Source organism: Phyllopteryx taeniolatus, chromosome 3 (genome assembly GCF_024500385.1).
Source record: "Phyllopteryx taeniolatus isolate TA_2022b chromosome 3, UOR_Ptae_1.2, whole genome shotgun sequence".
NCBI classification, from domain to species: domain Eukaryota; kingdom Metazoa; phylum Chordata; class Actinopteri; order Syngnathiformes; family Syngnathidae; genus Phyllopteryx; species Phyllopteryx taeniolatus.
In genome coordinates this window covers 3,317,138-3,339,712 of record NC_084504.1, presented here as the reverse complement: position 1 = coordinate 3,339,712, position 22,575 = coordinate 3,317,138, and the positions used below count along the sequence as shown (strand labels likewise).

The 22,575-nt window shown below is 41.7% G+C and overlaps 1 protein-coding gene across 6 annotated transcripts in view; it reads left to right on the top strand.

Moving 5' to 3' along the window:
• The window catches only part of piwil2 (piwi-like RNA-mediated gene silencing 2), a 101,701-nt gene that overhangs the window by 32,591 nt on the left and 46,535 nt on the right, over positions 1 to 22,575 (top strand). For 5 of the 6 annotated variants that reach the window (XM_061766507.1, XM_061766505.1, XM_061766504.1 and 2 more), the window contains 7 exons: positions 4,354 to 4,432; positions 10,801 to 10,911; positions 11,302 to 11,419; positions 20,049 to 20,173; positions 20,246 to 20,326; positions 20,407 to 20,520; positions 21,121 to 21,309. In XM_061766507.1, the coding sequence (XP_061622491.1) occupies positions 4,354 to 4,432; positions 10,801 to 10,911; positions 11,302 to 11,419; positions 20,049 to 20,173; positions 20,246 to 20,326; positions 20,407 to 20,520; positions 21,121 to 21,309 (817 nt within the window). The remainder of the gene's footprint in view (positions 1 to 4,353; positions 4,433 to 10,800; positions 10,912 to 11,301; positions 11,420 to 20,048; positions 20,174 to 20,245; positions 20,327 to 20,406; positions 20,521 to 21,120; positions 21,310 to 22,575) is intronic. The other variant, XM_061766506.1, reaches the window with a different exon arrangement.

Below are 22,575 nucleotides of genomic sequence, written 5' to 3'. Positions count from 1 at the left end.
GTGTGTGTGTGTGTGTGTATATATATATATATATATATATATATATTTATTTTGGGCGGCACGGTGGCCGACTGGTTAGAGCGTCAGCCTCACAGTTCTGAGGACCCAGTATTTACGGTCAGCGGACATGGAAAGGTCTTCTTCCCATTTAGTGATTGGTAAGTGCATTGATTTAGTGCATGAAATTAATTTATAGGCGGCACGGTGGAGACTGGTTAGAGCATCTGCCTCACAGTTCTGAGGACCGGGGTCCAATCCCCGGCCCCGCCTGTGTGGAGTTTGCATGTTCTCCCCGTGCCTGCGTGGGTTTTCTCCGGGCACTCCGGTTTCCTCCCACATCCCAAAAACATGCATTAATTGGAGACTCTAAATTGCCCGTAGGCATGACTGTGAGTGCGAATGGTTGTTGGTTTCTATGTGCCCTGCGATTGGCTGGCAACCAGTTCAGGGTGTACCCCGATGACAGCTGGGATAGGCTCCAGCACTCCCACGACCCTAGTGAAGAGAAGCGGCTCAGAAAATGGATGGATGGATATTTATTTTGGTATGCGGCGGCACGGTGGGCGACTGGTTAGTGTCAGCCTCACAGTTCTGAGGACCGGGGTTTAATCCCCGGCCCCGCCTGTGTGGAGTTTGCATATTCTCTCCGTGCCTGCGTGGATTTTCTATGGGTACTCCGGTTTCCTCCCACATCCCAAGAACATGCATGAATTGGAGACTCTAAATTGCCTGTAGGTGTGAATGTGATTGTGAATGGTTGTTTGTTTGTATGTGCCCTGCGATTGGATGGCCACCAGTTCAGGGTGTACCCCGCCTCCTGCCCGATGATAGCTGGGATAGGCTCTAGCACGCCCGCGACCCTCGTGAGGAGAAGCGGATCAGAAAATGGATGGATTTTGGTATGCCCTCTATGGGAAATAAAAGGTGTATTGTGTTATGATCATAACTCTAAATATGCCATATTTTCAAAAAGTAAATTTCAAAGTGGAGTATTTGATATGAGGTAATTAGAGCCTTGAATGAGTCAGGAAGTCATAACATTTTTTTTACGCATTATCGTTTTGGAGAAATGGCTGTTTTTTAAAAAAAAAGTCCTTAGGACGCGTTTGTGGAAAAAAACACACATGCACTTAAGTGTCATAACTAAGTCATATATGAATATTTTTTTTACTTTAACCTCTCACAATGTTCAGCAGCTTCAGACCTATCCATAAATATAGGTTTTGTTGTTGTTTTTTGTTTTTTTGTTTGCCCTCTATAGACAATAAAAACTGTTATGACCATAACTCTCAATATGCCATATTTTTTAATCCAATTTATTTCAAATTGGAATATTTGATATGAGGTAATTATAGCATTGAATAAGTCAATAAATCATAACACAGATTTTGATGCAATAAGAATAATTATGTAAGCCTCCAGCCAAAGTGAAGGATGTAAAAAAATTGCCCACCGTGACAGTGTGGCCCTCCAGGACCACCATCATTCCCTGGTTTTTCTCCCTCTGCGCTCCAGCAGAGGCATTATATTTTAGATGCTACTTTCTGCTCTATAGTGCATGAGAGAGAGAGAGAGAGAGAGAGAGAGAGAGAGAGAGAGGGGGGGAAAAAAGAAACGTTTGCGTGCCTATGTGAATCAAAACGGAAGGTTCGGTCAATTATCATAAACTTTCCCACCCCTAGCTGCGTTACTTAGTTGTGTTATAACATTCACAATCACATCATTTTTATTTTTTATTGTCCCAAACCAGTCTGTGAAACCTAATGTTTGACCAGCTAGCTAAAGTGTTAAATTAGCTTCCCTGTCTTGGTGAGTTTTGTAGTGACGTAGTTAACCTCCGGTCCCCCTTCTTAAATAACCCCAGTCTGCCAATCCAGAGACACTGTCCCTGAAGTCCACGTGATGTTGCAGAGGCAACCAGGACAGCCCCACAACATCCAGAGCCTTGAGAAACTGCGGGCGTATCTCATCCACACCCGGGGCCTTGCCACCAAAGAGCTTTTTAACCACCTTTGTGACCTCAACCCCTAGAGATAGGAGAGCCAGCCTCAGAGACCCCATAATCTGCTTCCTCATGGGAAGGTGTGTTGGTGGAATTGAGGTCTTCGAAGTATTCTCCCCACCGACTCACAACGTCCCGAGTTGAGGTCAACAGCACCCCATCCCCACTATACAGTGTTGGTGGTGCACTGCTTCCCCCTCCTGAGATTCCAGATGGTGGGCAAGAATTTTCCTCGAAGCCTTCCGAAAGTCATTCTCCCTGGCTTCACCAAACTTCTCCCATGCCTGAGTTTTTGGCTCAGCGACCACCAAAGCTGCAAACCGCTTGGCCAGCCGTACACTGCCTCAGGATACCCACAGGCCAAAAGGACCCAATAGGACTCCTTCTTCATCTTGATGGCATCCCTTACCGCTGATGGCCACCAACGGGTTCGGGGGTTGCTGCCACGACAGGCACCGACCACCTTACGGCCACAGTTCGGGTCGGCTGACTCAGCTAAGGAGGTGTGGAACATGGTCCACTCGGACTCAGTGTCCCTCGCCTCCCCAGGGATATGGGTGAAATTCTGCCAGAGGTGGGAGTTGAACCTCTTTCTGACAGTGGATTCTTCCAGACGTTCCCAGCAGACCCTCACAATACATTTGGGCCTGCTAAATTGGACCGGCATCTTCCCCACCGTTGGAGCCAACACACCACATGGTGGTGATCAGTTGGCCGCTCCGCCCCTCTCACATGCGGCCGCAAGTCCAATAACACGACCACAAAGTCAATCATCGAACTGCGGCCTAGGGTGTCCTGGTGCCAAGTACACATATGGATACCCTTATGCTTGAGCATCGTGTTCATTATGGACAATCCGTGATGAGCACAGAAGTCCAATAACAGAACACCCCTTAGGTTCTGATCGGGGGGCCATTCCTCCCAGTCACACGCTTCCAGGTCTCACGGTCATTGCCAGCAGAACACCAAAGTCCCCAGCGGCAGCGCTCTATAGTACCCTCTCCAAGGACTCCAAAAAGTGTGGGTACTCTGAACTGCTGTTTGGTGCATAGGCACAAACAACAGTCAGGACCCGTCCCCCCACCCGAAGGTGGAGGGAGTCTCCCCTCTCGTCCACCCGGGGTGAACAACAATGTACAGGTGCCGAACCAGAGGGCAATAAGTATTCCCACACCTGCCCGGCGCCTCTCACCATGGGCAACTCCGGAGTGGAAGAGAGTCCAACCCTTCGCAAGAGGACTGGTACCAGAACCCAAGCTATGTGTGGAGGCGAGCCCGACTATATCTAGTTGGAACTTCTCAACTTCACACACCAGCTCGGGCTCTTTCCTGCCCGAGATGACGTTCCACGTCCCTAGAGCCAGCTTCTGTAGGGATCTGCAGGGATCGGCTCGCCAAGATCCCTGCCTTCGGCTACCCCCCAGCTCACACTGCACCCGACCCCTATGGCTCCTCCCATAGGTGGTGAGCCCATGGGAAGTGTGACCCTTTCGGGCTGTCCCCGGCCACCAGTCGCTCGCCTTCGAGCCCTACCTCCGTGCCTGGCTCCAGAGGGGGACCCGGTGACCTCAGTCCAAGCAAGGGAAACTGATGTCAATTTATGGTAATCTTCATAAGGGTTAATTTGAGCTGTCCTTTGCCTGGTCCCTCACCTCGAACCTGTTTGCCATGGGTGACGCTGCCAGGGGCATAAAGCCCCAGACAATTTAGGTCCTAGGATCATTGGGACACACAAACCCCTCCACCATGATAAAGTGAAGGCTCAAGGAGGTGAGAGTAAGATTAATCAGTGTTTAAAATGTGATTGCAGTGGCTGAGGAATTGTGCTGCAGAGAATCTGGTAGAAAATTTAACATGAATGAAGCAAACATTTGTGGTTAGATGACTCGTTGTTTGGTTTTTAGGGGCAAAGCAATTAAAGAAAAAAATTATACAAAAGATAATTCTTAATAATCTATGTAATCTGTAAATTTTGTGTGTTGTTCAAATAATGAGCATGAGTAATATGTCAAATGAAACCATTTGTATTATGATCAATGAGCTTATTGCTCCCCTTCAACGAATGTAGTTCAAAGTTCAGCATCCATTTGAGAGAGAAACTCGTGTTGTGAAAATACTGAAATTTCATTGATTTAAAACGTTGAATAAAGTTACTTTTTGAGTTGTCTAAGAGAGTGGGTAAAATTTGGGTAAGTGTTATTCGAGTAAAGTACTTTTTCAGGCAAAAATTGGGAATTTATGGAGTGCATGGTATAATGGAATGTGTTGTAATTGAGAAATTACAATACTGCAATTGTGATCGCTCACTAATAAAATGAAATATAACAATTTTCAATGGCAATTCTGTTTAGGAACTGTGTCCATCATTCAAGATGTGCAAGACCCCTCAGCTATTGCACCGGGAAAGGAGTTGAAAATGGAGGCAATCCGGTAAGATTAATTTTTTTCCCCTGTACCCTTTAGGAGTATAAAACAGATGTCTGCGTTAGAGGAGTTAACTTGTGGAATGACTGTGATAATGAACTGAAAAAATTTAGTTCTTTTACTTTTTTTGGGGAAAAAAGTTCAAAACAACATTAATTAAAAAAAATAGGGGCGTAACGATTTTTTTTAAGCAATGATTCAACCACACACAGGTGTATTTTGCCTCTGTCATTGACAACAAAGGGCATATAACAAAGTATTGAGATGAACTTTTGCTATTGACCAAATATTTATTTTCCATCATAATTTGCTAATAAATTATTTAAAAATCACCGTGATTTTCAGGATTTTACTTATTTTTTCTTCTTTTTTCAGGATTTTACTTATTTTTTCTTCTTCTCCTTTTGTCTTTCATAGGTGAGGCTTAACTATGATGAAAATTACAGGCCTCTATCTTTTTAAATGGGAGAACTTGCACAATTGGTGGCTGAATACTTTTTTGCCCCACTGTATAATACGCACCCCCAAAGTTGACCTAAAAATTCTGGAAAACTACTTCTATGTATAGTGCATTTTTACAAACCATGATTTTGCTTCTACCCATAAGTTAAGCACTTTATTTGAACACGGAATATTTTCTTTTTATTTACTTGCTCCTATTTTGAAATTCACAGCCCTACTTTTATTTCGTAAATGAGAAAGCACACAGTTGTGCTCATATGTTTGATGACCCAGGCAGAATTTGTAAGATGGGTACAATTCTTTAAACAAAACATGAAGGGCCAGGTGGAAAAACATTAAATTTGATTTTAATGGGATTCAAATTAAACTGTCAACCATTTCAGAAAAACATCATCATTAAACAAAACATAACCAAAAAGAAATTAATGATGGTTGTTGTTCAGTCATCAGTTGTATTTAAAAAAATAAAAAAAAATAAAATAAAATAAAAAATAGAATTAAAAAAAATACATTTCAGAAATTCTGCCATGGTATGTAAACTTTTGAGCACAAATGTACATTTATGCAGTCATACGTACCCCTGTCACATTGGAATGAAAGTGTAGGCTACACCTTTTTCATAACATCTAGGTGGTGGTGGCATATTAGAATGAAAGTATACACCTTTCTCATAACCTCTAGGTGGCGGTGGCATGTGGGAATGAAAGTGTACAGCTTTTACATAACCTCTAGCTGGCGGCATACATTAATAAAATGTGAAAGTTTTTTTCATTTTCTCCTCTACCTATGTAAAATGCGCACTATTGACTTGAGATTTTTTTGGCGAAGAAATGCACATTATACACGAGAAATTACAGTATTAAGCTACAAAATAACTGTCAAATATAGTTTTTTTTAAAGAAACCATAATTGCCATTAAACGGTTTTATTTACCAGCATGGCTCAACAAAAGTCACCAGCTTTTCTAGTTTTTGCAGGTCTGATGGAGTTATTAATGACTTTCTTGTTTGTTTGTCTAAAGCACCCTCTTGATTCTTCAGTAGATGAGAGATCATTTCCAGCGTTGAATTTCACCTTTTGGCTATATCCTGCATGAGTGGATCATTTTCTTGCCCCAGTCTTGATTACTCCTTTCTTCTTTAAACCTTCTTTACCACAACGGATCGATACAAAGTCCGCATCACTGCAGACGCTGCACCGATCCGCCTGTCGATCTCCCGTTCCATTCTTCCCTCACTCGTGAACAAGACCCCAAGATACTTGAACTCCTCCACTTGGGGCAGGATCTCATCCCCGACCTGGAGAGGGCACGCCACCCTTTTCCGACTGAGGACCATGGGCTCATATTTGGAGGTGCTGATTCTCATCCCAGCCGCTTCACACTCAGCTGCTAACTGCTCCAGTGAGAGTTGGAGGTCACGGCTTGATGAAGCCAACAGAACCACATCATCTGCAAAAAGCAGAGAGGCAATACTGAGGCCACCAAACCGGAACCCCTCTACGCCTCGGCTGCGCCTTGAAATTCTGTCCATAAAAGTTATGAACAGAATCGGTGACAAAGGGCAGGCTTGGCAGAGTCCAACCCTCACCGGAAACGAGTCCGACTTACTGCCGGATATGCGGACCAAACTCTGACTCCGGTAGTACAGGGAACGAACAGCCCGTATCAGGGGGTATGGTACCCCATACTCCCGAAGCCAGCTGCCTGCCAGCTGGTCCACTGTTCCACGGCCAGGACGAAAACCACACTGCTCCTCCTGAATCTGAGATTCAGCTTCCCGACGGACCCTCCTCTCCAGCACCCCTGAATAGACATTACCAGGGAGGCTGAGGAGTGTGATCCCCCTGTAGTTGGAACACATCCTCCGGTCCCCCTCCTGAGACGCCGGATGGCGGACCAGAATTTCCTCAAAGCCTTCCGGAAGTCTTTCTCCATGGCCTCATCAAACTCCTCCCATGCCCGAGTTTTTGCTTCAGCGACCACCAAAGCTGCATTCTGCTTGGCCAGCCGGTACCCATCAGCTGCCTCAGGAGTCCCACAGGCCAAAAAGGCCCGATAGGACGTCTTCTTCAGCTTGACGGCATCCCTCACCTTTGGCACCCACCAACAGGTTCGGGGATTGCCGCCACGACAGGCAGCAACCGCCTTACGGCCACAGCCCCGGTCGGCCGCCGCAGCAATGGAGGCGCGGAACATGGTCCACTCGGACTCGATGTCCCCCGCCTCCCCCGGAACATGAGCAAAGTTCTGTCGGAGGTGGGAGTTGAAACTCCTTCTGACAGGGGATTCTGCCAGACGTTCCCAGCAGACCCTCACAATACGTTTGGGCCTGCCACGTCGGACCGGCATCTTCCCCCACCATCGGAGCCAACTCACCACCAGGTGGTGATCAGTTGACAGCTCTGCCCCTCTCTTCACCCAAGTGTCCAAGACATGCGGCCGCAAGTCCGATGACACAACCACTAAGTCGATCATCGAACTGCAACCTAGGGTGTCCTGGTGCCAAGTGCACGTGTGGACACCCTTATGCTTGAACATGGTGTTCGTTATGGACAATCCATGATGAGCACAGAATACGATGTGGGAGGAACACCCCCCCCCCGATCAGAACCCGAGCGGTGTTCTGTAATTGGCTCTGACATATGCGTCAGTGTAATCGGTGTACCAGAAAATTGTGCACTGACAGTTTTCTGGTTTCTTTGGAAAGCAAACTGCGATGAAAATGTGTCAATACTTTTCACGCACTAATTTTTTGTAAGTAATCATGATAAACACGTTGAAGTCACACCACTAATTATTACATTTATATTGAATAAATAGGCATTTTATTATACAACCAGTTGGATATAAAACACAATTATATACAACCCCAATTCCAATGAAGTTGGGACGTTGCGTTAAAAAAATAAAAAGAGAATACAATGATTTGCAAATCATGTTCAACCTATATTTAATTAAATACACTACAAAGACAAGATATTTCATGTTCAAACTGATAAACTTTGTTTTTATCAAATAATCATTAACTTAGAATTTTATTACTACATTATTACAACTTTGGAATTAGGGGCCCATCTGACATAAAACAGCATTTTAACTACCGTAATTTCTCGGGTATAATGCGCACCCATGTATAAGACGCACCCCCAAAATTGACCTCAAAATTCTGGAAAATCCTTCTCCCCATGTATAATGCATGATGTTGCTTCTACCCATATGATCAAAACGAAGTATTATCTGTATTTTGTTAGGGTTTTTTTTCAAAGAATTATTCTGAAGTTAAGCACTTTATTTGAACACATAATACTTTTTTTAATTTACTTGCTCTTAGTTCGAAATTCACAGCCCTATTTTTATTTAGTAAATGAGTAAACAGTTGTGCTCATATGTTTGATTACCCAGGCATAATTTGTAAGATGGGTACAATTATTTGAAGAAAACACGAAGGACCAGATGAAACCCATTTAATTGTATTTTAATGGGATTCAAATTAAACAGTCAATCATTTCAGAAGAACATTATCAAACAAAACATAACCATAAAGAAATTGATTGTTGTTGTTCAGTCATCAGTCGTATTTATTTTATTTTATTTTTTTAAATAAAAAAATTTCACAAATTCTGCCAGGGTATGTAAACTTATGAGCACAACTGTTCATATATGCAGTCATACGTACATACCCCTGTCATATGTCATATTGGAATGAAAGTGTAGGCTACACCTTTTTCATAACCACTAGGTGGCGTTGGTTTGTTAGAATGAAAGTGTAGGCTACACCTTTTTCATAACCACTAAATGGCGTTGGTATATTAGAATGAAAGTGTACAGCTTTTTCATAACCACTAGATTGCGGCATACGTTTATAAAATGGGAACGTTTTTTCATTTCCCCCTACACTTATGTATAATGCGCACCATTGACTTTTGACATTTTTTGAGGGGGGGAAATAATGCGCATTATACACGAGAAATTACGGTATGCAACGGCTCTAGGCACGCTGGGACATCCTCTGATTGCAAGCCGCCATGACGACGTCAACTATGACTTAAAACATCTGATCTGATATCTCCCTATCAGGATTTCCCAGCGTCTGGCGAAGTTGTATAGTTGTTAAAATGCTCTTTTTAGTCAGTTAAGTCTCCTAATACCATATATAGATGTAATAATGTGAATGTTAATCGAGCTTGTGTGTTTATCCCCTCTCTGCAGCTTTTGTTGTTGTTTTTTTTATCATACTTGGAAATCAGTTGCCTTTCGGCAAACTTCGCCATTTTGAACTCAAAATAATTTACATGAATCGAAAAGATCCGATTAGTTTTTCCCGGGGGGGTCGCTGTCGTCATAGGCTGTTTCGTACTCCTTGAACTCTGGCAGCTAGATCCATCCCACACATCCATACACAGATGTAATTGTGAATATTATTCCGCCGCTTCTGCTGTTACGAAGAAGAAGAATCCTCATCTTTATTGTCATGAACATGCATGCATGCACACAAAATTTGGTCTCTGCATTTTACCCATCACAGTGAACACACACTTGTTAGTGGAACACACTGGAGTAGAGGGTAATTTAAGCGCCCGGGGAGCATTTTGGGGTATCAGTGTCTTGCTCAAGGACAGCACAGCCGTTGGTCCAGGAGATGTTGGTGGAAGGTTCGGTTGTGGTCTTGAACCTAGGACCCCATGGTGGCAGGCGATGATCTTAACCATTGGGCCACGGCTAAGAAGTAACTGTACTTTTACTCCGTTACAATAATCTAAATGTCGCTACTTTTATTTATCAATTATTAACTGTGTATTCAATTAAATATAGGTTGAACGTGATTTGCAAATAATTGTATTCTGTTTTATTTATGTTTAACACAACGTCCCAACTTCATTGGAATTGGGGTTGTACATCAACATGTACTTGAGCGGTGTAAATGTTTTTCTGCGTGAAGAAAATGTGTTTATATTTCCTTTTTGTCCTATTCAGTCTTCCAGATTTCTTAATTTATGTTAAAATCAATTTCCCCTCCACCTTTTTCATGCCTTTGGTGTTTTGCATGTCTGTTTTCATATAATCTTAGCACCATGAGTGAACGTGTAATCCGGGCACATGACCTCTCGCTTTCAGTACGTTGTGCAAGCCGGCTGATGTGCCAGGGGTCATGTTGGAGGTGGAAATTACTTCCATAAAGCTGCAGTGTGAAAACTAAATACTAGGGTGCGCCACAAATTTAAATGCATTGTTAAAGAACAATTAAGCCTTAGTATTAACACTTTCGCAACAGTATTGATTAGAAGAACAAATTAAAAGAGGATCATCTCTCTAACGTTTATTGCATAGAACTATATCAATGGATAGGAAGTCATGGGTTTCTACTATACATAGGAATAAGGGTTTTCCTGATTTTTGGAGTCAATTTTGGCAGTACACATTATACTCGAGCGTATTATACTCGAGAAATTACAATAAGTAGGCAGTCCCTGCTCCAGCTTTCCATCAGTTTGGGGTCCTTGGCCTGGAAATCGTTGAAGACCCCTGATATAAACCATTAAATAAATATCTGTTTTTGCTATCGGTTTGACAAAGCAACAAGTTATCAGTTGCAGAAAACGGGTATCTTGCATTCCGAGTTTTTGTTTGTCACTTCTGGCACACGAGAGCAATTTCTCCATTCTGCTTGCTGTTTTTTAACAAGCAAAACCTTTAATATGGAGGTTTAACACCGAATTAGCTTTTGTATACATCCCAATGCTTTCAGATAATAACACACATTACCTCACAAAACCTATTCGATTGTGAAAGACATTTTAAATTTTAAAATATTTTTAATGAAGGTTATGGAAAATACTGTGTTGGGCAATTAAATCAACCCCCAGTGCTGTTGAATCAAAATTTTATTTTTGTGTGTATTTTTCTTAATCAGTGAGCCACTCAACAAGGCTGGATCAAAAGGAACTCCAATAACGATTGGTTCCAATCATATTCCAATTCAATGCAAGAACAAAGCCGTTTATCAGTACCATGTGACATTTACGTAAGTAACACTGATTCCTGACTTTTTTTTCTTCAGCAGACCATCAACAAAAAATCCTATAGTAAATGTGTGCGTGTTTATCATCCTACAATGATGTCCTATGACCATTTAAGTCCATTCAAGGGTGACTGATCTTTATTCTTTGTTTACAGTATTCTGTCAAAACTACGTATCTCTGATACATGTACAGTAGGAGTAACAAACAGCTTAATTATGTCTGTACTTTCCTAGTACTAAATCTGTCCAATATGTGGTATGTTTATATGTAATACTTTTGATGTGACCTATTTTTCCTTGGTCCTATAAAAGGGAATGACATCACACAGCACAAATGTGTTTGCATGTGTCAGAGAAAATATTTGTAAAATTTGTATGTCCATTGTTTTTCAGACCAAATGTTGAATCCATGTCAATGCGTTTTGCGATGATGAAAGATCACCGCTCGACCACAGGAGAAGTTATGGCTTTTGATGGTTCAATACTCTACCTTCCCCTCCAAGTGAAGGATGTAGGTATCACAAAGAATTTAGGAGGACATGCACGCAAAGCAGCTCAGCAAAGGAAATGTATTTATATAGCGCATTTCACACACAAGGTAACTCAATGTGCTTTACATTAATTAAAAGCATTTAAAAACAAAGAGAAAAATAGCTTATAAACATTCAAAACAAAGCGGGGGGGGGGGGGGGGGAAGTACAATTAAACCAGCGTGCAGTGCAAGAAATATTTATAAGTGTAAATGCTCTAAAACAGCATGAGGGAAAAAAAAGAAGAGTTTTTAACCTGGACTTAAAAACATTCACACTTGGGGCTGATGTCCCTTCTGTTGGCAACTTCTTCCATTTGTGTGCAGCTAAATGCTGCTTCACCATGTTTGCCTTGAACACTCTGTGCTCCACTATTTGACCTGGTTCTACACCTTCATTGGACTCCAGCTGTGTTTGATTATACTGATTGGAATTGATTAGGAAAGCCACAATGCATGTCAGAGCAAATGAGAATCATGAGGACAAAGGAACTGCCTGAAGAGCTCAGAGACATTGTGGCAAGGCACAGATCTGGCCAAGGTTACAAAAAATATTCTGCTGCACTTAAGGTTCCTAAGAGCACAGTGGCCTCCATAATCCTTAAATGGAAGACGTTTGGGACGACCACAACCCTTCTAAGAGCTGTCTGCCCAGCCAAACAGAGCCATCGGGGGAGAAGAGCCTTGGTGAGAGAGGTAAAGAAGAATCGCAAGATCTCTGTGGCTGAGATCCAGAGATGCAGCCGGGGGATGGGAGAAAGTCAACCATCACTGCAGCCCTCCACCAGTCTGGGCTTTATGGCAGAGTGGCCTGACGGAAGCCTCACCTCAGTGCAAGACACATGCAAGCCCGCATGGAGTTTGCTTAAAAAAAAAAAAAACACCTGAAGGATTCCAAGATGATGAGAAATAAGATTATCTGGTCTGATGAGACCAAGATAGAACTTGTTGCATCATTCCCAAAAAGACTCATGGCTGTATTAGCTCAAAAGGGTGCTTCTCGTAAATACCGAGCTAAGGGTCTGAATACTTGGTTGTGGCTGTGTGATATTTATATTTCTTTCTTAATAAATCTGCAAAAATTTTAACAATTCTGTTTTTTTCTGTCAATATGGGGTGCTGTGTGAACATTGAGGGAAAAAAATGAACTTAAATGATTTTAGCAAATGGCTGCAATATAACAGAGTGAAAAATCTAAGGGGGTCTGAATACTTTCTGTACCCACTGTATTATGATCTATTGTATCAAAAGCCGCACTGAGGTCCAACAAGACCAGAATTGACACCTTTCCCGAGTCAGTATTCAACCTTATATAATTTAGCACTTTGATCAGATTAGATTCTGTACTGTGATGAGTTGAAATTTGTCGAAAATTCCATTTAAGTTCAAGAAATTGCTGAGTTGATTAAAAATAACTTTCTCAACAATCTTGCCTATGAAAGGGAGATTTGAGGTGGGTCTATAGCTTCCTAACATGGAAGCGTCCAGCGTTCCATTTTTTTAAGAGGCTTAATGGCAGCTACTTTAAGAGAGGAAACTCGCCTGACTGAAGTGAGTAATTGATTATTTGCTGCAAATCAGCTAGGACAGACTTCGCAATAGCTTTGAAAATATCAGATGGTATTCAGTCAAGACAGCTCGTTGATGGTTTCAGCTGCTGAACCGTTTCCTGTACAGTTTTTTTTTTTTTTTGTCAACTATCAAATTCTGACATGGTAATGGAGTTTTTTGAGGGTGGCTTCAGATGTAGTATCATTTTGCTGATATTTAACCTGATGGATTGTATTTTTTTTTCACTAAAATAAGTCAAATTCATTGCATTTATCAGCTGTTAGGAGTTCTGGAGCTATCTGTTATTGGGGGGTGTTGTCAACCACAGCAAACAGTGCGAGTATTGTTGAAGTTGTTACTGATGATTTCAGAAAAGTGTTGCTGTCTAGCCCTGACTAACTCTTGGTTAAAATTACAAAGACTTTGTTTGTCGAGGTCATAGTCAAGTTGGAGTTTAGTTTCTCTCCACTTACGTTCTGCTTTCCTACACTTTGATATAGAGATTTTTACCATCATAGTGCTCCTCCAAGGTGTTCTTGGTCGCCTCAAGATTGTCTTAGTTTTAATAGGAACGACAGCATTCATAACATTTGAGATTTTCCAGGTGAAATTATCCAAAAGTTCATCAACTCTCTCACCGTTCACTGTTTGTGACACAGCTATGGTCTCCATAAACTTAGTGGCGGTACTCTCATTTATGTACCTTTTCTTAATAGACTTAGAGGTTGTCTGAACTTTTGGAAGAATCTGTAATTCAAAAAAATACACAAAAAAAAGGTGAGAAATAGCCATATCCTCAATGTCAATTGATAGAATTTCAACATCCTTAGAGATGACCAGGTCTAAGATGTGACCTTGAGTTTGGGTTGGACCGTAATGTTGAGAGAGGTAAAATATGTCTTGTAGAGCAGAGCGTTCTTTAGATTTTTTTTTCCATGTTATTTATAGTCTCCCATTATGACAAAATAGTTGTACAAATAACTGACAGCAATTTTGAAAAGTCCTCCATGCATTTTCTGTTGTATCATGGAGGTCTATAAATGATTAAAACAATAACCTTTGGGTCACCTTTAACTAAAAAAGATATTCAAAAGAGCTAAAATCACCCAGTGTAATTTCTTTACACTGAAATAATGACTCAAAAATAACAGCAATACCACCGCCTTTTTTCCCTATTTGACACTTGTTCTTAAAATTTGCTGTTGCTGCCTCATTTAAAATGGTATTACAGCTACTTTCTGTAACTTTCTGTTATTTAGTAATCATTCAGGGTATCTAACTCATTCAGTGCCAGACCTCCCAGTTAACATTGATATTTGACTTCTAAAGCAGTCAGAATTAGTTTAGTTTATCAGTTTATTTTTGAAAGGGGACAATGCAATTTCATAAAACACATGAAGTACACATGGTTAAAAAAGCCAGAATTAGCCAGTAGGCTAGTTTTCATCTGTAGTCCCCTGACCATGATGTAAAAAAGCAGTAAAATACATCTACAAGACAATATAATACAGGATACATAATCAAACTATACTATTAAGAGAGAATAAAACCATAATTTTTTTGATCATAACAAAAAAACAACATAACATGTCTTTTAGTGTTGGCAGCTATAGGTGTTAACTAGCCACATTTTCAGTTTTTTTGTGAAGGCCTTGTATGTTGTAAGCAGTTTAACCTCCTCAGGTACTGAGTTCCACTCACCAGCGCTCCTCACTGACCAGGCTGACTTACTGAAAGTGCTCCGGCGCAGAAGAATGAGACAGTCACCTCTGACAGAGCCTCGAGTGACACGCTCAGAGCTGTTTCTTTGGCTGATGAACTCGGCCAGAGGAGCTGGGGCCAAATCATGCAGTACTTTATAAATCAAATTTAAATCTGCAAATATGTGAAGACTGTCCCAGTTTAAAAGACTGTATTTTTTTTAAATTGCACAGTGATGATAGTGCCTTGGTTTTTTATCCATCACTTTAATTCCAATGTTTTTTTTGCATTCTGACCAGCCTGGGACCAACTGGTTATGCAATAGTTAAAGTGACTAAGAATCATTGAATGCAGGTAAATTTTTCCACCTTCAGTTGACATTTCATTCCGAATTGCACGAAAATTTGCGAGGTTTAATTTGATATTTTTACACAATTTGTCAATATGGGCTTTAAAGGAAAGCTGTGAATCTATTATTAACCCAAGATATTTGTATTGGCTGACAATTTGCATTTTTTCTCCATTAACAAGTATGTCGGGGTCAGGTGATACTCTATTTGTTTTAGTGAAATACATGCCTACAGTTTTAGAAACGTTTAGCTATAGACAGCACTCCTGCAACCAAGTTGTGACACAGGACATTGTATTAGTGAGTTTAGCAGCAACAGTATCTTTGGAGCGACCATGAACAAAGAAAACTGTGTCGTCTGCATACATTACGCACTCTGCTTCAGAGCAAACAGTGGGCAAATCGTTGATATAAAGACTAAATAAAAGGGGGCCTAATATTGATCCCTGAGGGACTCCAGAGGTTAGCCTAAGAGACTCTGATCTGCAGTTGTTAACTGATACAGATTGTGTTCGGTCATGCAGATATGATTCAATCCAGCTCACAGTTTTGCGAGAGAAGTTAAATTTTGAGAGCTTGGTAAGAAGAACAGAGTGATTTACTGTATCGAAAGCTTTCCTGAGGTCCAAGAACACCGCCACTACAACTCCACCCTTGTCGAGAGAAGATTTTATTTTCTCAATGAAGAGGCATGTACCCATTTCAGTGGAATGCTTGGATCTGAAACCAAACTGCATGGCGTGGAGAGAGGGGGAGCTGCTGATTAAATAATGGACAATCTGCTCTGACACCCATTTTTCTGCAACTTTGGAAATGGCCGAAAGAATGCTTATAGGTCGGTAGTTATTCAGAGAAGTTGAGTCACCGGATTTAAAGACAGGGGTAACAATAGCAGATTTCCAGGCCTTTGGAAAGTGACCAGATGAAATTGAAAGATTAATGATTGAGGCAATAGGAGTAGCAAGAGTTGAACCTAGATATTTGAGCATGCTCGTGTCCATTCCAAAAACATCCTTTGCCTTAGATGGTTTGAGTGAATGAATTCAATCGATAACTTTGGTCTCAGTAATATTTGTAATAGTAAAGAACTGCGTTGCAGACAATGCAGGGTATTCCTTCCTTTGTTTTACTGCAAACATAGAAGAGATTTCTGACACAGATTCAATGAAGTAGTTGTTAAAAGCATCAGCCATCACTTGAGGTTCCGTCAGGATGTTTCCATTTAATTTAATTTGCATTAGTTTTGTTTTGTTAATTTGTGTATCACCCAATAGTTTTTTAATATAATTCCAGGTTATTTTTGAATTTTCCTTCGCACTATTCAGAGCAGTAATGAAAAAGTCAGCTTTAGATTTTCTTATTTCTTTCACTACCCTATTTCTCAGTGAAATAAAGTGCTGTCTATTGTATCCTGATTTCACCGACAACTTCAAGGAATGATCGCGTTCAGTTTCAGAATAAATGTGTTTAACCAAGGCAGGCCATTCTTTCTAGCTTTTAGTTTAATTATCCGTGTAAATTGTATAATAATTTCTTGTATTTTGTTGGCAAATTTAGAACAATCCTCATCTAAATTTTTACCAGCGAGTAATACATCCCAGTTTACTTCTTGGATAGAATCTTGGAAATTTTGTTGTTCATGTTTTGGTATCCTATTGGATTCAGTTGTGGCCAAGGGTTTGAAGCGCTTTTTATTTAATTTTCTTGTGACCATTATAAGATTGTGATCAGACAATCCTGTGAGCATATTGTATGGCTTCAAGATCCTTTCTGGCCTATTAGTAAAGGCTAGATCAATCTGAGTTCGGGTGGAGTTTGTAAATCTCGTAGGGCCATTAATAACCTGAATCATATCCATATCATCCATAACCCTTTTCAATTTTTTCCTAACTTTGTTAACTTCCCAATTAACATTTAGGTCACCCATTATCTATGCAAGATTGAGTTGTTTCAGTAACATTTCCAGCTTTTCATAGAAAGCGGCATTTGATGAGGGAGGCCTATAAATAACTACAAGAATAAAAGGCATTTGTTGTGACAAAGAAACAGTTAGTCCAAGAAATTCTAATCCATTCTCATCTGTAACATGTATTTCATTACAATTAAAAGTGTCCTTGGCATAAATCATAACATCTCCCTAAGAACCCTTTCTGTCGTTTCTAAACATTTTATAACCAGGTACAGATAGTATTGCTGAGGGCGAAGATTCATGGAGCCATGTCTCAGATAGGCAGAGGAAGTCAATATTTGAGTCAGTGAGAAGGTGATTGACCTGATCACTTTTCGTTAAAATGCTTCGTATATTTAAGTGTGCACAAAGAATGCCTTTTGGTTTACGTGTTGAGTCCCATATTAATTTAGAGTTATTAACGGTTTGGAACGCCCTCCATTTCCAGTGCTTTAGTATTGCGGGGTTTGGCAGCCCCCTGTTCTTTTATTGGCAATGTTTGCATATAGCTTTACGCTGCCAGCTTCCGTATCAGCCGGCGGCGGTGGAGGCCCAGCCGTCGGTGGTGGCGGTGGAGGCCCAGCCGTCGGTGGTGGCGGTGGAGGCCCAGCCGTCGGTGGTGGCGGTGGAGGCCCAGCCGTCGGTGGTGGCGGTGGAGGCCCAGCCGTCGGTGGTGGCGGTGGAGGCCCAGCCGTCGGTGGTGGTGGAGGCCCAGCCGTCGGTGGTGGTGGAGGCCCAGCCGTCGGTGGTGGTGGAGGCCCAGCCGTCGGTGGTGGTGGCGGCCCAGCCGTCGGTGGTGGTGGAGGCCCAGTCGTCAGAGGTGGAGGCCCATTGGCACACATGATAACACTTGCCTGTGCGCGGCTGGGCTTCGTCTTCGACGGAGCCGGCAAATTCGGTCACTTCGTGCGCCGCCGACGAGGAGCTCCCTCCGCCGCGGTGTGACCAACTAGCTGGCGGCACGTTAGCTCGGCGGCTAGCGAGGTTAGCCGAGTAGAAAGAGGAGGACGCGTTTCACTTCGGCGGACTTCGCTGCCTCGCCAAAAGTTCCGCCGCGCCGGCCGGTTCCCTCACACCTGGGCGATGGGTTGTGCTCTTCGAAGAGGAAACCGACACTTCGAGTTCATCCAGACAGAAGCGCTGCACGTTCCCGAATGAATGAATTCCACCTACAAAGCTTCAACAATTAGTGTCCTCAGTTCCCAGACGTTTATTGAATGTTGTTAAAAGAAAAGGTGATGTAACACAGTGGTAAACATGACCCTGTCTCAGCTTTTTTGGAACGTGTTGCATCCATAAAAGGCTAAGTTAATGATTATTTGCCAAAAACAAAGTTTATCAGTTTGAACATTAAATATCTTGTCTTTGTAGTATTCAATTAAATATAGGTTGAACATGATTTTCAAATCATTGTATTCTGTTTTTATTTGTTTAACACAACGTCCCAACTTCATTGGAATTTGGGTTGTATATCAACATGTACTTGAGCATCCATCCATCCATTTTCTACCGCTTATCCGGGTCGGGTCGCGGGGGCAGTAGCTTTAACAGGGACGCCCAGACTTCCCTCTCCCTAGCCACTTCATCCAGCTCTTCCGGGCGTTCCCAGGCCAGCCGAAAGACGTAGTCTCTCCAGCATGTCCTGGGTCGTCCCCGGGGTCTCCTCCCGGTGGGACGTGCCCGGAACACCTCACCAGGGAGGCATCCGAATCAGATGCGCCAGCCACCTCATCTGGCTCCTCTTGATGTGGAGGAGCAGCGGCTCTACTCTGAGATCCTCCCGGATGACCGAGCTTCTCACCCTATCTCTAAGGTAGAGCCCGGACACCCTGCGAAGGAAACTCATTTCGGCCGCTTGTATCCGGGATCTCGTTCTTTCGGTCACGACCCACAGCTCGTGACCATAGGTGAGGGTAGGAACGCAGATCGACCGGTAAATCGAGAGCTTCGCCTTTCGGCTTAGCTCCTTCTTTACCACAACGGACCGATACAAAGTCCACATCACTGCAGACGCTGCACCGATCCGCCTGTCGATCTCCCGTTCCATTCTTCCCTCACTCGTGAACAAGACCCCAAGATACTTGAACTCCTCCACTTGGGGCAGGATCTCATCCCCGACCTGGAGAGGTCATGCCACCCTTTTCCGACTGAGGACCATGGTCTTGTTTGGAGGTGCTGATTCTCATCCCAGCCGCTTCACACTCTGCTGCGAACTGCTCCAGTGAGAGTTGGAGGTCACGGCTTGATGATGCCAACAGAACCACATCATCTGCAAAAAGCACATGTACTTGAGCAGTGTAAATAAAAAAATTTCTGCGTGAAGAAAATTGTTTTTGCCTTATTGTACTCTACTGTCTTCCAGATTGCTTAATTTGTCTTCAGCGGATTTTTCCTGTACGTCTCCGTAAATTACACGGCCTGTGCTAAGGTGAGCACGGATTTGTGCAGCGTGAAGTGTCTGGAAGCAGATGTCCTTTTCTTTCAGAACTTTTCGAATGGTTGTACATACTTTTTGCTTTGCTAGCGTGTCGCTCGTATAATCCTGTTCGAAGTCTTCCAGTCTTCCGTTGTAGCGAACATACCTGTTCCATGCGGAGCGAAGCACGAGCTATTTAAACTCCAGGAAACAAAGTACCACTTATCTTGGGCTGCAGCCTTGTGGGTGCTTGGGACCCCAGCAAGCGGTGTTATTGTTGTATTCCAAGGGGAGTATTGGAGAGAGCCAGCTCAGATTTTATAAATCATTCAATTAAGTCAATTATGTTATCCTCTGGCGGCACGGTGTGCGACTGGTTAGAGCGTCTGCCTCACAGTTCTGAGGACCGGAGTGTACCCCGCCTCCTGCCCGATGATAGCTGGGATAGGCTCCAGCCCTATTGAGGAGAAGCAGCTCAGAAAATGGATGGATGGATGGCATTGTTACTTCTCTCGCCTTGCCGCGCCCTACCTGAAATAGTTGTGAACCCTCCTCGTAGTCGGAACTTCACAATTTGGAGATTTTTCATATCGTTAAACTGTAACTTTGTGGCATTGTGTTAAAGTAACATTTGGTTAATGCACAGGAGGTGGTTCTCAAGAGTTTGAGAAGAACAGACAATGAAGAAATCAAAATCCAAATACAGATGACAAAGATGTTTCCACCCACCTGTGATTTATGCATCCCACTCTACAATGTTGTGCTCAGGAGGTATGCTTTTAAATTTGTTTTTGTTTCCAAATACATTCATGTGTTTCATGTTTCTTTTTCTTCTTTTTCAAGGATCATGAAAATACTTGGATTAAAGTTGGTAGGGAGAAATCATTATGATCCTGAAGGTGCAATAGTTCTTGGCAAACATCGGTAAGTCGTACATTGATCTGTTGCCTGTTGATCAGTCCTGTTGAAAACTGGTCAACAAATTGCATGTTAATGTTTTGTAGACTGCAGGTGTGGCCAGGCTATTCAACATGTATCAAACATACAGATGGAGGTCTGTACCTGTGTGTCGATGTGTCTCACAAAGTCTTGCGGAATGACTCTGTGCTGGATGTCATGTGAGTTAATGCAGAGTCAGTAATACAAAACAAATTTACAAATAATTTGAAAGGTAAATAAAAATATTTTTGACTAAATGAAAAAGGCACAATAGCTGTGAGAGTAGTACATTTTTAAAAAACAGTACAGACATTTATGCTGAAAAGCTTTTGAGATTTGATGACACATTAAATTACAGTATCATAGCCCAAACTTTTATTATGACAATGGTTGCTTGAGACCCTCAAAGTCTAATGCAATCTGAAATGTGTAGCGTTTTAAGCTTACCTTTTATGAACATTTAAATCACTTCTCCATTTTCATCTTTGGCTTAACTCCAATAGCCTTTTGAAAGGGTAAGCAAATGAAAATAGAAAAAGAACAGTTAGATCACAGCGTTGTCCCATCTTGGCCCTCATTTGTGTTATGGATATTTGTTTGAATGGTCCGACATTAAATAAAGGTATTTTACTTGAATTCTCTATTGTTACTTTTAAACTGTAATTTTGAGAGTCTACTGTATTTTAAGAATGGCACAATGTTTGTAAATTCCCAAGCAAATGGCAGAAAAATTGGGCATGCAAATTAAAACTAACGTTTGAAATGTTTCCTTCTGCCAGGAACATCCTGTATCAGCAAAGCAAAGAAAAATTTAGAGATGAATGTACCAAAGAATTTATTGGTGGCATCATTATCACCCGCTATAACAACCGGACTTACCGCATCGATGCCATTGAGTGGGACAAATCACCCAAAGACACCTTCACTCTGATAGATGGCACAAAAACCACTTTTGTGGACTACTACAGGTGCGATAACTGGCTTTGAGATGATCAGAATTGAGCAGGAAAGTAAAACACGGAAATAAGATTTAAATTGAATATACAGTGGAACCAAGTTTTAACGGACCCCAATTTAACGGATATCGGAAGTAACGGACTGGCACCGTGAGCTAATTTACATGTGCCAGGATGCATGCAAATCAAATGTAAATTAGCCCTGTGCTTGTGCGCTGAACTCGCTGTGCTCTTGAAAACGGCCAACTCGTGTTCAAATTGCAGCTGGAGGAGGTACGTTTGGATAAACAAACTTTTCAAACATTTTTTAAGATTTTGATTTTCAATTTTGCCCTGTATCGTGTGTTTTAGGCCACAAAAAAGCACTATGGTGCTGTATTGCTTAGGGGTGGGAATCGAACACTGGGTGCAGTTGACTGATTCCATTAGAATTTTACACTTCTAACTAGGGCTGCACAATATTGGAAATAAATGACATGCAATTTTTTTAAAACCTGTGAGATTTATTGCAATATGAAATAATACAGGATCAGTGTTTGGTAAAGTTTATTTTCTTCGCTAACTAGTTCAAGTTCAGTTCACCACTCCAAAAATGGACTAGTTAAGTTCTGAAGTTCAAAATTTTGACTAAGTTCACTGTTCCAGAAAGGATTTTTTTTTTTTTTTTTTTTTTTTTTTTTTTTTTGAGGAATTAACACAAAAATGGTAGTCCTTAATGTGCAAACAAAAAGCAACACAGTATGACAGGAACAATGGTGAAATGACATGGATATATTTGCATTCCGAGCAGCTCTGTTTGACTATATTAATGAAATATTTTATCTTATCTACTCTTGTTTTACAAAACAAAATGAATTAAATATTACAGTGTGATCATACAGTGTTTTAACAAGGGATGTCCTGATCCAACTTTTTCATTTCGGATTCCGATACTTATATTGCAGTCTTGAATTTTGGCTGATACTGAGACCGTTTCATTCAGATATCAGCAAAAATCATACATACTTAGTGGCGCGAAAAAGTATTTAGTCAGCCACCAATTGTGCAAGCTCTCCCACTTAAAAAGATGAGAGAGGCCTGTAATTTTCATCATAGGTATATCGCACATATGAGAGACAAAATGAGAAAAAAAATACAGAAAATCACGATCTGATTTTGAAAGAATTTATTAGCAAATTATGGTGGAAAATGAGTATTTGGTCAATAAAAAAAGTTCATCTCAATACTTTGTTATATACAGTTTGTTGGCAATGACAGAGGTCAAACGTTTTCTGTAAG